Source organism: Hippoglossus hippoglossus, chromosome 7, assembly GCF_009819705.1.
Source record: "Hippoglossus hippoglossus isolate fHipHip1 chromosome 7, fHipHip1.pri, whole genome shotgun sequence".
Classification (NCBI taxonomy): domain Eukaryota; kingdom Metazoa; phylum Chordata; class Actinopteri; order Pleuronectiformes; family Pleuronectidae; genus Hippoglossus; species Hippoglossus hippoglossus.
The window spans coordinates 10,670,923-10,686,498 of record NC_047157.1 but is presented as its reverse complement, the minus strand read 5'-3'; the positions used below and the strand labels follow the sequence as shown (position 1 = coordinate 10,686,498).

The 15,576-nt window shown below is 40.4% G+C and overlaps 1 protein-coding gene across 5 annotated transcripts in view; it reads left to right on the top strand.

Annotated features, from left to right (window-relative positions):
• The window catches only part of cacna1db (calcium channel, voltage-dependent, L type, alpha 1D subunit, b), a 69,705-nt gene that overhangs the window by 52,942 nt on the left and 1,187 nt on the right, over nucleotides 1-15,576 (top strand). The window contains exons 31-50 of one of the 5 annotated variants that reach the window (XM_034591353.1): nucleotides 61-138; nucleotides 782-865; nucleotides 2,819-2,860; nucleotides 3,682-3,810; nucleotides 4,722-4,787; nucleotides 4,902-4,993; nucleotides 5,086-5,245; nucleotides 5,376-5,503; nucleotides 5,676-5,772; nucleotides 5,865-5,967; nucleotides 6,816-6,917; nucleotides 10,140-10,276; nucleotides 11,248-11,364; nucleotides 12,180-12,634; nucleotides 13,435-13,461; nucleotides 13,738-13,878; nucleotides 13,987-14,147; nucleotides 14,300-14,412; nucleotides 14,511-14,642; nucleotides 14,930-15,115. In XM_034591353.1, the coding sequence (XP_034447244.1) occupies nucleotides 61-138; nucleotides 782-865; nucleotides 2,819-2,860; nucleotides 3,682-3,810; nucleotides 4,722-4,787; nucleotides 4,902-4,993; nucleotides 5,086-5,245; nucleotides 5,376-5,503; nucleotides 5,676-5,772; nucleotides 5,865-5,967; nucleotides 6,816-6,917; nucleotides 10,140-10,276; nucleotides 11,248-11,364; nucleotides 12,180-12,634; nucleotides 13,435-13,461; nucleotides 13,738-13,878; nucleotides 13,987-14,147; nucleotides 14,300-14,412; nucleotides 14,511-14,642; nucleotides 14,930-15,115 (2,550 nt within the window). The remainder of the gene's footprint in view (nucleotides 1-60; nucleotides 139-781; nucleotides 866-2,818; nucleotides 2,861-3,681; nucleotides 3,811-4,721; nucleotides 4,788-4,901; nucleotides 4,994-5,085; nucleotides 5,246-5,375; nucleotides 5,504-5,675; nucleotides 5,773-5,864; nucleotides 5,968-6,815; nucleotides 6,918-10,139; nucleotides 10,277-11,247; nucleotides 11,365-12,179; nucleotides 12,635-13,434; nucleotides 13,462-13,737; nucleotides 13,879-13,986; nucleotides 14,148-14,299; nucleotides 14,413-14,510; nucleotides 14,643-14,929; nucleotides 15,116-15,576) is intronic. The other 4 variants (XM_034591354.1, XM_034591357.1, XM_034591355.1 and 1 more) reach the window with 4 other exon arrangements.

Here is a 15,576-nt window from a genome sequence, read left to right as displayed (position 1 = left end):
CTTCTCCCGCAACCTCTCAACCCCTCCTCTCCTGCTGGCTGTGCATGCTGCCGTATTCAGGGTTATGTCGGGGACGCCTGGAACGTCTTCGACGCCCTGGTGGTGATTGGCAGTGTTGTCGACATCATACTCAGCCAGGTAGAAAGACGTCCGTATGTAAAACTCTTCCTGCTCTCCCATTGCTGCTGCCGCTCTCCTGTTTTCTTTCCTTCACACCTTTCCTCCTTCCCTTACTCCCTGTCCTAATTTTGATTTATCTTTTTAAGTCGGCTTGATCAAGTTTCTACTCTTGAATTCTGCTGAATCTGATTTATAGTTGATAAGCACCACAGACTTAATACACGCAAACGAGCTGGAAAAATGCCCATCCACTACAACTACGATATGGCTTCATAGGCATCACATTAATTTACTCGTCTATACTGATTCAATCGTGTTGAATTGTTTAGTTTTAAGACTGCGGTGATAATTTCTTACAACCTGCCACTCTATCAGTCAGAGTAGAAATTAGAAAAATAGGACAGACAGTTCATTTAAGATATGGAATAAGTGAAGAATATCTCTGTAAATTAAACATGTTAGACTCTCACAGAATCAGTGGCAGGAAGGATTTGACTTTCAACCTCACTCTGTTATATCAAAACACAACTTTTTGATGTTCTCGTCTTTCTATCTGTCATAATTCTTTTCTTTATTTTTTGTTACCTCCTCTTCCTTCTCTTTCTTTCTCTGTTGTCTCTCTCTTTCTTTTTTTCTGTGTCTTTGTTGCTTGTGCTCTCAGAACTATTTTGCTGATGCATGGAACACGTTTGATGCCTTAATTGTTGTGGGTAGCGTGGTTGACATTGCCATCACTGAGATCAATGTAAGTAGTCATTTATCACACATCATACAGTCTTACTGTGACCGTCCCATCTGAGGGGGCCTTGCTCTAGCATCAGAGCTGCTTTCAAAATCACAATATTTGAATAGCTAAACTAATGGTCTTTACATTTGGCATAAAACCACCCTCTCATGATGCAGTGAAATTGGTTAACTAATGTGGTATTTCGTATTATGAGAGGCATGACACACTCTGCATTAAAGTATTGGGTCAGGCTTAAATATAGACTCATGTTATACATTTTGTTAACTTGTGTACTTACATTATCCAGAATGTTTCCAACAACATTTAAACCCAGAGAAGTACTAAATTGTATTCAAGCTAACAGGTTGTTTCATACTGGTCGCCATTTAATTGTGTCATATCCACCTCTCCCATGGTTTTACCCATCTCTGGTATAACTTCCGGTGCAAACGATGTATGACAATGGAAAAACACCTCAGAAGCCAGTTAGCCAGTTGGTTACCTCATCCATGTACATGTTCCTGAGTCGTGTCAGGTAGATTTTGATCGGCAATGGTGGTGAAGACAATAACTCCCATGATCCCACACTGCTTTGAGGTCTTTAGTTATTCTTTTGATTGAGAGACCCAAGCTGACAAAGTTACGTTAAAGTAAAAATATAATTGCAAGAGAAAGATTTTTTCTCATTTTTAATTTCAAGAATTGTTTTCCATAAATGTTGAGAATAAAGTTAAACTAAATCAGAGGAGCCTTTTTATTTTAATCATTAATAAGTTTGAAATGTTGAGAACAAATTAAAGTCAAACTTTTAAGAATATATCAAACTACTAATGTTCGCACATATGACTGCCACAAAAAAATACCTTGTGTAGATTAACATATGAAATTGTACTTCTGAGCCCGTTTTAGTAACAAGAAAATTCAGTTTGTTAAGCAGCGTTACGAATTTGGGCCAGATTGTTTTGCTTGTTATCTCTTTGAATCTGCTGTGATGCTGGAAAGGCCACTCTGTCCTGGTTTGACTCCATGCTTGTTGAAGGCTTGTCTGTGTGAAGGTGTTTGTTTTTCCTGTTCAGTCACTTGTTTTGAATGAATGTCTGAGGAGAAACTCACTATTTATGATCAGATTTTAGGAAACGTTCTAATGTACAAAATAAATGTGACATTTGAGTTACAGCTAAAGGGAAAATATCCCCTGACAGTACCCCATCTACTGGTAGGTGCTGTGCTGTGCGGAGTCAAACAATACCAGTGTATTCATTCTTTTAAATTGATTATATATCTTAATGTCATTTCCTGTAGATTTTGTTTTCCTCGCACACAACCTCTAGATTTGGAAATATCACATAATTTACCCACTGTTAAAGAGAATACAATTGTTCACATGATGTTTATTTAAAATTATTTGACTTTTAAGTGTCAAATTTGATTGTCAGACAGCAACAGAAAGGGATTTCAGCTTTGCCATTAAAACTACAATGTCACTGAAATATTGCATAATTTGAAATAAATAGAAACCAGTTGAGTATCTTAAATATTGGATTACATACAGCACAGATTCCAAAATCATTTGTTAAAATGTCAGATGTATTCAGGGAACTTGTACGAAGACATTAGTAATGATAAAACAAAACAAACAATATGATCATGTGTATCAGTGTCTTCTCCTTATTGTTGTTCAGTTAAACTACAGTTTCATTTCACAGTCGTACACTTGCCTCTCATGTCTGTCAGTGCTGAGATGATGTGGTAAAGCTTTGGTGGGCTTTACCACATGATGTTCTTGTCCGTGGGATGAATTTGAAATGGTGCTGTGTGTAAGTGAAGTGTTTTTCGTGTGATAACCTGTTAAATAGGTCAAAGATATCGTTGATATGAGATAATATTTGCAGCAGCACTGACCCCTGAACGTTCTGGTGCTGCACAGCTGGTTTGTGTAACTTGGATTAACCTTAGGCTTTTGATTTCAAGTCGGCAGCCATTCCTGTCGTCAAGGTGATAGTGGAGCCAGGGGTAAGAAGTACCCCCCCCATCCTTTATTAAATCCCGTCACCCTTTCCTTTTGTGTTAATGGAAAACTGAAAGTGTCAAGATCTTTCCGTTGTCACTCTCTGTCAGTCACTTACCGCCGAAATCATTGAGATACTTTCTTCCAGAACCTCTGATTTCAGTTATTCAATAAAACATGAGGGTTTGTGACTGAACTCTCGGTGTTTGTTAAAGTCTCGTTTTTTTCAACTCCATCTGGTTTGTTGCATTTTGGTTCCACTTTCATTCAGCTGACGTGTTGTCCTGTCTGGGTGCATGGCATGACCACCGGGTGAACAGCAACACTGTTTGGTTATTTGGTCATTTCAGCATAGCTTCTCTGAGTGTTTGCCGTCAGGTGACCAGCATTGTGTGGACATTGCACTGCTTTGAGGGTCTTGTGTGTTTGTATTGTAACAACAAAACAGGAAAAGATCCATTTTGGTGTTTGTATCAGGTGTAAAAAAAAGCAGTTACAGTTTGTGTTTTGGTTTGTTTCTGTTAATTCTGTATGTTGCTTGTTTTTAATCAGCTGTTCAGAGTTAACTGTAGTGTATGTGTCAGTCCAGGTCTGTTAATGGCATGCTATTCAAGACACAGTCATCTCTGCGTGCATGTCGATTTTTGTCATTGCAGAGATGGCGAAAGATCCCAATCTAGAATATGTCATCATATTAATACAATGCTTGTGAGCTAATATTTGTCATGAAGAATGCATGTATGACTGACTGCATGAATCAATGAGCGGTACAAGATGCCTCCTCCTTCTGCATTTTTGTAATCACCTTTCACCTCCTCCACCTCAGAACACAGAGGACAGTGCTCGCATCTCCATCACCTTCTTCCGCCTGTTCAGAGTGATGCGATTGGTCAAACTGCTGAGCAGAGGGGAGGGCATCAGGACTCTGCTGTGGACCTTCATCAAGTCTTTCCAGGTGAGATCGTAAGATAAGCAGCCAGTAGAAATCCTTCTTGAATCTGCAGTTATAATTGGCGAGTTCATTTCGATTTAAGCCAGAACATCAAGCCTTAAGAACGGTTTCAGATTAACACAACATTAAGGAAACACAAGGTTCTTTGTTGGTGTGGGTGGTAAAAATAAGAAGATGAAAACATGATAAACCTGAAAATCCAGCTTGAACAACATAGATATGACTTTTAAGGCTTATCAGGCACAAAAACACTGCACAGTGCTTCAGAATATCTGGAGATTTGAGTCTGGTGCTAATATCTCCCTGAATTAAACTAAGATATATGTAGAATAGAACAGAATACAATAGAATTGAACCGAATTGAATAGAATCAATAGAAAATCTTTCATGTCCACTTGCATGGAAATTTGTCTTTGCAACTAAATGGAGCCCATGTGATAAAAAGGGTGAAATCAGCAGAGGACAAGGCAGCTAATTCATTCTGGCATACGTACAGTACATACATAAAAAGAAAAATACAGATAAGTGCCATAAATAAAATAGAAATTAGCCTGTTGTAATGAACATTTGAGATATAAGTGCTTACATTTGTGTATTTGTTAATTTACTTATAGTTATTTGTTGTTTAAAACTAAAATATCAAACCTAAATTAAATATTTAAATCTCTATGTCTTAAGCGTTTGATAACAACATCTTAGGAACCCTTGCCAAAATTATATATATATCAGATAGTTATGGGTATCCAAATTTTTCTCACAAAAATTGGAATTGACATTGACCCCTAAAAATCTATATCATTTGGGGTCTAATGTAGATTTAACCAGACAATTTGTTATCAGTGGATCTTGTGCTGTAATTGTGGTTTGATAATGTGCATCACTTGGAGTCTGACTCTTTCTTTTTTCTCACCCAGGCTCTTCCCTATGTTGCACTCCTGATCGCCATGTTATTCTTCATATATGCTGTAATAGGAATGCAGGTAAAATGTTATCAGTTTTTCAAAATTACAGAAAAACTTGACCAGATACACTGCAGGGTCATTTGAGAGCAAGCTGACTGATTCTGTGGACGACATTTCTCTGTCTGCCATCAGGTGTTTGGTAAAATAGCCATGGTGGATGGAACACAAATCAACCGCAACAACAACTTTCAAACTTTTCCTCAAGCTGTCCTGATGCTCTTCAGGTGTTTGTGTTTGCGAAGCTCCAATTGTTGGTTACAAGCCATTTTAAGTGACCATACATTCTTATAGTCAATACATTATTGTTCTATGTCAGGTGTGCTACAGGTGAGGCCTGGCAGGAGATCATGCTGGCCTGTCTGCCTGGGAAGCTGTGTGACCCAGAGTCCGACTACAACCCCGGAGAGGAGAGAACGTGCGGCAGCAGTTTTGCCATTATCTACTTCATCAGCTTCTACATGCTCTGTGCTTTTCTGGTAATCCTCACATGTTTCACTGTGCTTCACCGTGCCAGTGATGTTTCAGCTCGGACCTCAGCTCTCATATTGCTGTATACGATTAGATATGACTAAAACGGCTAAAATATGTTGCACGTTCTTTTTTCAGATCATCAATTTGTTCGTGGCTGTCATCATGGATAACTTTGACTATCTGACCCGTGATTGGTCTATTCTGGGGCCGCATCACCTGGATGAGTTTAAACGGGTCTGGTCTGAATACGATCCTGAAGCCAAGTGAGTGCAAAGGACCCATTTTTGGAAAAAACTAAAAATAGTTTCTCCCGTTATTTCTCCTGTATTCTCAATACTATGAAGAAATATTTGCATCAGTATAAACGGTTTGGTGGTAAATAAAAACTATTCTCTGTGGTGTAACAGCTTTTATTTGACTCCATGCTGTTGTCAGGGGCAGGATAAAGCACCTCGACGTGGTGACTCTGCTGAGGAGGATCCAGCCTCCACTGGGCTTTGGCAAGCTCTGCCCACACAGGGTGGCCTGTAAGGTGGGTTTAGACATGTAGATAAATAAGTTTCACAGAACTCACTTCACATTTGATGCCTTCATTATTGATCTGTACTTTGAATCCTGTTGCAGCGTCTGGTGGCGATGAACATGCCCCTGAACAGTGACGGGACTGTCATGTTTAACGCCACTTTGTTTGCTCTGGTCCGCACTGCTCTCAAGATTAAGACTGAGGGTGAGTCTGAACTATTGGTTTGTTGCCAGGAGATGCAGTAAAAAACTATTATTATTATTGATATTATTATTCTAAACTTTATTCATATAGCACCTTTCAAAACACAGTTACAACGTTACAACGATTAAAATCGAAGGCAACCAATAGGAAACAGTTACAAGCAATTTGAAGAGCACAGTACAAAAGTATAAAATGTTACACAAGTAAGTAAGTAAAAACAAGATAAAATACAACATTTATAAATTATTGCAATAGCCGGTAAGATCAGAACAAGGCTAAAAGTAAAAAAAAAATACTTTGATTACGACTTTTGAACAGTGTCCTTGTGCAGCTTCCAGCCATGTAGGTAAAAAAGACAAATTAATTTAAGAGAAACAAAAGGAGTAATGATGAAGTTATTGTGAGTGGTAGTTGTTCGGTCCGTTGTTTACCCATGATCCACAATGACTGTAGAGGTCATGAATAAAGTGGCTTTAGTAGATTGGCATGCAAGAAAGTCTATCTTTTGAATACATACCACATCCTGCTACACTCCCCTTTCCTGTAATAGTCCTTCATTCTCAGCAGTGCCTGTGTCTTGGCCTTTTTGTGGTCAGGGTATGCTCAGCCCACATCTTGCCACAAGAGGGAGCTGTAGACATCCAATACAGTTGCAACAGCATTTGTGGAGTGTTCTGCTCTTAATCTTTATTGTAACTTCCTCTGTCTGATGTTGTGTGTGTTGTGTGATCGTGTGTGTTGGTGAAAGAGAGCGACTGTACATTCAATTGTGTGCTTTTCAGTCAATGGTGCTTTTAGCCAAAATTACCCCCCAGTTACATTTCTCACATTTTCCTGCCATTTTCCAGGAAATCTGGAGCAAGCCAATGAGGAGCTCAGAGCTGTGATAAAAAAAATCTGGAAGAGGACCAGCATGAAGCTGCTGGACCAAGTTGTTCCCCCAGCAGGCGGTCAGTGGTCATTACATCATCATCACCATTATTCAGAGTTCAAACTGTGGCCTCACTCTATCACTCACTTGATTTGAATATGTGCTGCTTTGCATTAACATTTCCCTGACATACAGCTAAAACCACTGCTCTCTAAGCTCCATCCATCCATTACCTAGACTGCTTTTCCTTTTGAGGGTCCAAATGAACAGAGTGTAAATTTTGTTGCTGACGGTTGATCAATCAGATGCCTTCATCATCCTGTTTTTGCATTTCTCAATTCAGCAAAGGTTTGAGAAATGCCGACCACAGCCAACCAAATGAGATAGCAAGGGGAACAAACTCGACTGCTGCCATTTCCTTTCCCTTCAGTTCACAGAAACTCTCCTTATCACTGTCAGTCAGTCACAGTTGAGCTGCTGTTCCACAGTTTTGTTTATCAGTCATCTCTGGCTGTGGTTCTTCAGTGTCTCTTCCTCTACCTGTTTAAAAAAAACAAAGCTGTGTACTGTACATTTAGCGCTGATGTTTTTAATCGTTTATGAAACCTAAACTCATGAAGTTTTCAGTCTGTGCTGAGGCCTCGTTCTTACAATCATCTTAAAAACCCCTTGGACTTTAGTTTCTTTGATCAATTTGTTAAACTAGGTGGGAGTGAACTTCTAGCTGGTTTTGTCAGAGTTCATCAGATTTGGATATGCACACACCTTATGCTAAGAGGGTTATACATAGGCTGCTTTTATTTGTATATATTCATTTTATGCTTCAACTGTTGAGAGTGGTTGCAGGAGAAAATACATTTGTTTGAACAGTAGTTCAAGGTTCAAGGTTTAAGGTATCTTGATTATCCCAGAAAGACAATTGATTGTGCAGCCAGCAGTGACCACATACTTTCAGAACACATTGATAACAATAAATGCACAACAGCACAAATACATCACAGTGAGATATTTAAATTACTTTCTAAATCCTTTAGTTCTGTAACTTAGGGTATTACGGCATCCTGCAGCGAATCTTATTTTTGAAGGTAAGTGTCACATACTAGCAGTTAAAAGAGAAAGTAAGAACAGGCTGCATAAAACAAGAATTAAAACATTTTGTTGCATGTGGCCACAACCAGTGCCATGTCTGTCCCCTGTCTCATGTATGTTATATGTATCTACAGTACAAGCTTGCACATTGCTTTAATATGTTCACATATATATATATATATGCAAAACCACTTCTTTTAACAGATTTTCTGTCTGTATGATGTGCCATTATATGTTTAATTCATGATTACATAACATTTAGAATTAAAAATACCAAAAAGAAAACTGCTGAATATGATCATATGGTTTTTCTGTCAGTTGTGCAAAAACATTCCACATATCATAATCAGATGTTTACATCCTGTTTCCTACGAACTGAGGTTGATTTGTCATGGAGTGTATATTGGCAGACTGACGACACACACACACACGCGAGCCTCAAAATAGCATTGCTTTGAAAGTTTTTCCACTGCCCTCCCAGACATATGCTCTGCTTCCGCTCTGCTGTTAGAACTTGTCAAATTTAATTTCGACTGCATGTCTCTGTGTGCATTAGTTTGCTAACCCCTCTCTCTTTCTCTTTCTTTTTTAAAAACTTTTCTGCCAAGCCTCGCTCTTCCAAAGCTTCCTCTGCTTTCAGTGACTGTCGCTGGCCTTTCTTCTTTTCTCTTTCTGCCGTCCTGAGCTCTTTGGAGCAGTTCTGTTTTAGTCTGGTGGCATGAAACGACTGATACCTGGCTTAAAAACTTCACCTGCCTCTGTCTAGAAACAGAATCTGCTTCTTTCACTTTTGGGGAAAGAACATTATGTATGTTGATCTGTCCACATCAGATTGATGCATTATTTAAAAAACATAAAATATTTTCTCACCATCTACTCAACTAAGTCAGTTAAACGCAATCCTAAAATATCACTGGCTCAAAGTGAAAAAAGGTTTGCTTTCTGAACAGAGGCTTTTGTAGTTCCTGTCTGGCTGTGTTGGGTGTTGTAGAGAAATGTGTTCGGTGTTTGAAGATGGATCAACATCAGATCAAGCTCCATGCTCTATTTGATTCACTGGAAAAAATGATGAGTCCATCTTTAAGCATCTATCCCACTTTACATCCACCACCTTTACTCGATTCCTCTCCAGCTAAAAACGAATCAAGTAAACGTGATGAGGAAAGAAAAAAAAAACACATTTCATACACACTGTGATTCAGCCACTTTTTTTTCAAGAGCCTCTCCCCAGTGCTTAGAAACATCTTTATCTGAGGGAATCAGACCAACGCTTGATTAGCCTCCCTGCATGGCAGAGTGTGTGAGAGTGTGTGTGTGTGTGTTTGTGGTCACAGCTTGCTCTCTGGCTTAATGTAGTTTCTGTGTTCTCCTCTGTGACGGGAGCTGCGTGTTTGACCATCGCTGCTTCTCCAGACTACTTTACTTTGCTGCCTTCTTGCATGTGCTTCTCGCTACAGATCATGTTGTTTGTCTGGGATACAAACACACACACATCCCTGTCTCTGACAATAACTGTGGTCAATTCTACAGTTGACTTATAATGTGGCAGTGGTGTGTGAGTTAGGAGCTGGTGAGATTTAGTTGAACTAACAGTGAATATGACTGTTTTCTTATGGCTCAGTGTGGTAAAGATGTGTGTGTGTGTGTGTGTGTGTGTGTGTGTGTGTGTGTGTGTGTGTGTGTGTGTGTGTGTGTGTGTGTGTGTGTGTGTGTGTGTGTGTGTGTGTGTGTGTGCCAATACTAACACTCAGCTCCACCTGTAGATTTAAAACGTAATTTGTGTCATCACAACAGTAACTCATGACCTGACTTGTGATACATAGCAGTGGGTGGCACATCGTGTTACTTGCAGTTAAGTCATAGACCACAGTTTCTTCAATTTGCTCAGGAGATGTCATGGAAGTGGTTTGAGTGCTGGTATCTGTTGATCTCTTCAACTAGGGTCTCCTTGACTAGACATTTATGATGATGCTGCATTTTGAGAGTTAACGTGTCTTGCCATTAATTTCATTTTGATTGGTACAGAAGTATTTTGTCTCACTGTCAAGATATAGTCTTCTCCCTGTTTGTTTCTTAGACTGTTTGATTGTAGTGGGTGACGTCTCCATTGAGAGATTTTGTTAAAAGAGCGTTTCAGTGTTGAGGTGTTGTGGTACTCAGGTTCTGTGGTGTTGATCTGGGAGGCTTTGGTGTGTCTGGTCTGTTCACTCAGATGACGAGGTAACAGTGGGGAAGTTCTATGCCACCTTCCTGATACAGGACTACTTCAGGAAATTCAAGAGGCGCAAAGAGCAAGGTCTTGTGGGAAGGCCCTCGTGGGAGAGGCTGAACACCACCATGGCTTTACAAGTGAGTAAAGTGTCAACGACTGAATGTTAATTAAATTGAAAGTTTGTGTCGCTGAAACCTTTATATCAGCCTTTATATCAACTATTGGTTTAATCCATAGACTGTATCTAAACATGGCCAACAGCTCCCCAAAAGTGAGGCCAAAGTGTCTCGATCGCCACCTGGTGGCCGGTTGCTGTGGTCATAGCAGATGGGACAGGAACCATACAAAAAAGTTAAAATACACAACAAATACATTTTCTCAAAGATGGCTTCTGTCATTTTCAGTAATTCAGTTTGTTTATGGGTTATTCTTTCTGGTAAGTTTGGTTTAAATTTGTTTGAACTTATTGACGAAACTTGCCACCGCGGCTCCGTCTCCAATCATTACTGCGCAGACTCTCGCTCCAAATACACAAGATGACAGCGTTCATAACCAGGATATTTTGGCTTCATTCCTGGACAATTGGAGACGTGTCGTCCATCTTTATTTCCAGTCTATCGGTTAATAACATAGATTTTAATAGCCACACCACACAAAGTTGATGTGTTAAGTGAATATCAGTCTGTCTCCACCACAGAACAATGAAGGTGGATATAAGTTGTTATATGGTTCTCACAGCATTGAAAATACAATTCAAAATATTAGGGATCAGGATGACATCTCACTGCAAAAGAGCTGCAAACAGTACACTGTGTAAAGTTTCAATTGGAACTAGTCCTGTTTCTAAAGATAGAAATATTGTTACATCCTATGAAACCCTTTTACAACCACACTGAATGAGAAGATATTTGTTTATTTTTCATTTGGGTGAAGCCACTCTTTTAAAGTTGTTCTTGTTGTCTTGTCTTTAAAAGCAGCACAGTCACGTTCATACACCTGCAAAAAAAATCCCAATAATATCACTTAGTTTCCTCTTCGCCAGACGTAAGTATAGATAAAAAGCCTGTAATGGCTGATTGGTTTGGTATCATAGCAGCTCTCTTTGCAGGCCGGTCTGCGCACGCTGCATGACATGGGACCAGAGATCCGTCGAGCCATATCATGTGACCTGCAGGAGGATGGGCTAGTAGATGCTAATGGAGAGGAAGAGGAGGAGATCTACAGGGTAAACATGCACAAAGATCCCGTGTCAGACAATTACGGTTTATCTCTAATTTTGGTGTTTCTCCCTAGTGGAACCAACTGACAATAACAGACCAGTTTCTGAGACACAAAAGAGTGAAACCCCCTGTCAAGATTCATGTGCTGTATATTATAGTAAATCAGAAAGAGTGAATCAAAGCAACACAGAAGAAGAATCTCATTCAAATTTGATATTTTCCATTATTGATCAAACCTTAAATGAATCCACAAACTCCTTTGTTTTTCTTGACATATAAGTATTTTGTTTCTTTACTTTCTTTTCTTTGATTAAATCGCCTAATTGGAATTATTTGTGTCCAATAAGTCTTGATCTGCTCAGCTACAGAGAGGATGAATAAAAAGTGTAAACACAACTTTTTCTTGTCATGAAGATGGACAAAATGTTTGATTTAATATTTAAAACTATGTTCTGAATCAAGGATTATTACAGGTTTTCTCCTCAGTAGCATACATTATAATGGCTGATGCTGGATGTTCACGAGGTTGCAGAGTGTGTGCATGGTTAAGACATAAGGATAAATAAGCTGCACACACACTAAACAACCGTTTTTTGTAATGACAGGCTCTAATGTTCAGCATGGAAACAGCACTTGAATCTTAGTAAATGAAATAAGAACCTCTAAATGAATCATTGTGTTACTTATTGTAGAATTATGTGAAATGTATTGATTACAGTGTATAAGTGGCACTGGTCCAAGTTGTCAGGATCTATTTAAACTGTCACCTCCTACTGTGTTTGATTTGCTGTGTTGTATCCTTCCTCATTGGTTTGTGCAGCGTAATGGCAGTTTGTTTGGGAACCACGTCAACCATGTCAGTGGCGATCAGCAAGGCTCCTCTCAGCCGACCACCGTCACTCAACGGCCGCTCCAGATCCTGACCTTCTCCTGCAGCTCCTCCACTGAGCCCACCCAGACTGGCAGGAGAGCCGGCAGCAATGACAGGGAGGGAGAGACAGAGATGAACTCCTCACCCATCCAGTACAATCATCACTATCATCCCCCTCATCCGCATAATTCCCCTCATTGTAATTCCACCCGCAATCAATCGCCAATACCCTCCAATGCCAACCTCAACAATGCCAACGTGCCCTCGCTTCTCTCCATGACCAGTGTGAGGCAACAGAGGTGTCTGTTAAAACGAGACCGCCCGTCCTCCACCAAAAATGGGTCCTCGGCATCCACTCACAGCAAAGGAGCGCATGACAAGACTGTGAGGTCACATTCCACGAGGTCAGTGGATCAGTTCTCTGTCTGACCTATAGTCACTATGTTGTTCAATTTACTCGCATTGAAGACAATGAAAACCAGGGGAAAGTCAAATAATAGAAGCTGGAATTAGTGACTTTCTGACACCTTTGGTTGAAAAATGTCTTGTGAAAAAGAAAAATTTAGATAGAGATAATCCCTGAAACTACCCCAAGCCTCCTGTTCAGCATGAGCAGATTCCACTACTCCATTTTAAACCTTGTTCATCCCGCACAGATGCACTCTGTCTTTTATCAAATATATAAGTCCCACTGCCGTCTCGTCTTTCCACACTGCTGACTATGAAAGAGCACCTTATTTCCCAGTGAGCATTTTTCCCTTTCTGTCTCTCACAGAAATCTCCCACTAAGCTTCCTCGCACAAATAAAACTCTACAAATGTGTCCGCCCTGAACTGATCAATAATTGAACAAAATGTGTTTTGGACATTTCTTTGTAATTACTTACTTTGCCACCCTGAAACAAACATTTTAAAACATTAAAAAATATTTCCCTTTCCAAAAAACAATGCCCCAATTACTCCTGATCATTCCCAGACACTGTTTCCAAAAGTTGTGGCTATTTTCTGCCAAATTCCAGGGGCAACATTTGAAACGAAACCAGTAACACTGCCTCTCCCATCATACCTAAAACCTTTTTTAGCGTTTTATTTTGTGTACTCTGGTATTTTGTCATTGCATGCAACCTCTCATCCCCTTCGTCTCTTGCTCTCTTGTTCCAAATAATCCCTTCTGTGTGACCGACCACTTCCTCTCCCCGGAGCAGGACACGCTACTATGAGGCCTACATTAGGTATGTTCCCATAGCTTCATTCCACAATCTGATCTTCATGGTGGCGATTGTGTCATAAAAAGACCACATGTGGCTGCAGAATAAGAGACAATGAGCACTGTGGGGAAATGCAACTCTGTGGCATCTTGATGTTTCAGTGAAATCAGTGTTTTACAGTATTATTGTTTAGACAGAGACATGAGCTGAGAGACTGAATCTGCATAAGAATACAAGCAAGTTGGGGACATTGAATTCCAGCATGCAATTTCTCTCTCTGTCTCAATGTTTTGATGCCAGGCCAGAAAGTGGTGGTGGACTTTACCCCACCATTTGTCGAGAGGAGCCGGGCGTCATGGGCAGCGATGAGGATCGGGGCTCAGGAGAGTACTTCAGCGGAGAGGAGTTTCATGAGGACGACATCATGCTCACAAGAGACAGGTACAGCAAGTTTCAGTCTGACATTCCTCCTCGTCACGAATTCATGGAGCTACTTAAATACACAAAACTCAGGTACAGATGTAAAGTTGTAGCCTCTTTGTTTCACAGGCTCTCCAACAAGGAACAACATGATGATGCAGAGGCAGACTTTGATCTTGAGGTTGCCGGGGGCAACAACCAGACTGAAAGTTACTATAACGATGATCAACAGTTGATCCACCAAGACAGCAGGCGGTCACCAAGGAGATGGTTTTTACCCTCGCCTCAAGGTGAGATGCCGCAGTACAACATCTGTAGTTATCACGGTGGAGTGATTGAGATTCAGATATGAGATAATGAGATAAAAATATGAATTCAGTAAGTCCTCAGATATGGATACCGAAAGCTTGACAGTTTTTTTTTTTTTTCAATTTTCTCTCAGCCTCCAACAAACCAACGTTTAGTTTTGAGTGTCTCCGCAGAAGAAGTAGTCAGGACGATGCCCCTCTTTCTCCGTCCTGCACAGCTCTTCCACTGCACCTGGTGCAGCAACAGGTGCCATCATCTGTTTATGAATAAATATAAAGTATTGTCATCATTGTCAATGATTCGCCTTCATTATTATAATCATGATTTTTTAACTCCAACCTCAGGTAATGGCGGTGGCCGGTCTTGATCCCAGAATTCACCGTCGGTCTCCGACCAGGTCTCTGCGATCCTGGGCCACGCCTCCTGCTTCACCCATCAGCCTCAACTACTCGCCCAGCTACACGCCGCTCATACAGGTTTTAAGTCGATTTCTGATATTTTTGTTGACGAATTTTGAAACTGAACCAAATTATCATTTGATTGTTTGTTTGTTTGTGTATTTTTTGGGCAAGACTGGTTTTGTAAGATAAAATTAATAAAAGAAAGAAAAAGGAAATACCAGAAATACAACTGGCTTTCATTCATCATCATTTTCCCACCAAGGAAATTTCTGGTAAAGCTGAATCCAAGCCCTTTAAAGTTTGTTAGTTTGTTGGTAAGTTAGTAAGTATGCTCGTGTGTGTGTGTGTGTGTTTGTACTCAGGTGGACTGGCGCAGTCCTGGCAGCGTCAGCAGCATCCCCGGAGCAGTGAAGAGGAGTTCATGGTACACAGACGGCCTGGAGGGTCCTCCCAGTCGCAGCCAGTCCCCGTCCCGTCTGCAGTTACCTGCTGAGAGCTGTTCGCACTTCCTGCAGAAGAGAGGCAGTGCCACCAGTCTGGTGGAGGCTGTGAGTAGAAGTTATTTCCAAGTTCCGGTCTGAACACACCCAAATGTGTCCTCAATGCACCCTGAGGTCCGATCTCAAACCACATTTGGAGGTGGTCTTGGATACATGTGGCTACATTCCTTTCGTTGTGTGAATGCAAATGCTTCCTGGCCCACATACTCTGCTGACATCCTCTGATCTGCTACAGTTTGAACACATTGTTATGCTCCTCAGTTGATTTGTTTGTAGTCACAGTATCAACACTGATCACCACATAATGATTGTGTAAAACTTTAAGAGTAAAATGTTATTCCATTGCAAAGCTGTGCACAGTGCATCGATTCTCTTAGTCCCTGGTGTCTCTCACTTTCGTTGTTCTTTCTTTATCTGTCTGTTGCTTGCACCGACACATAGGCACACCCACACACACACGATGTCAAAGGACATATCTGCAAACTCAAACTGGGTAAACACAACATCTT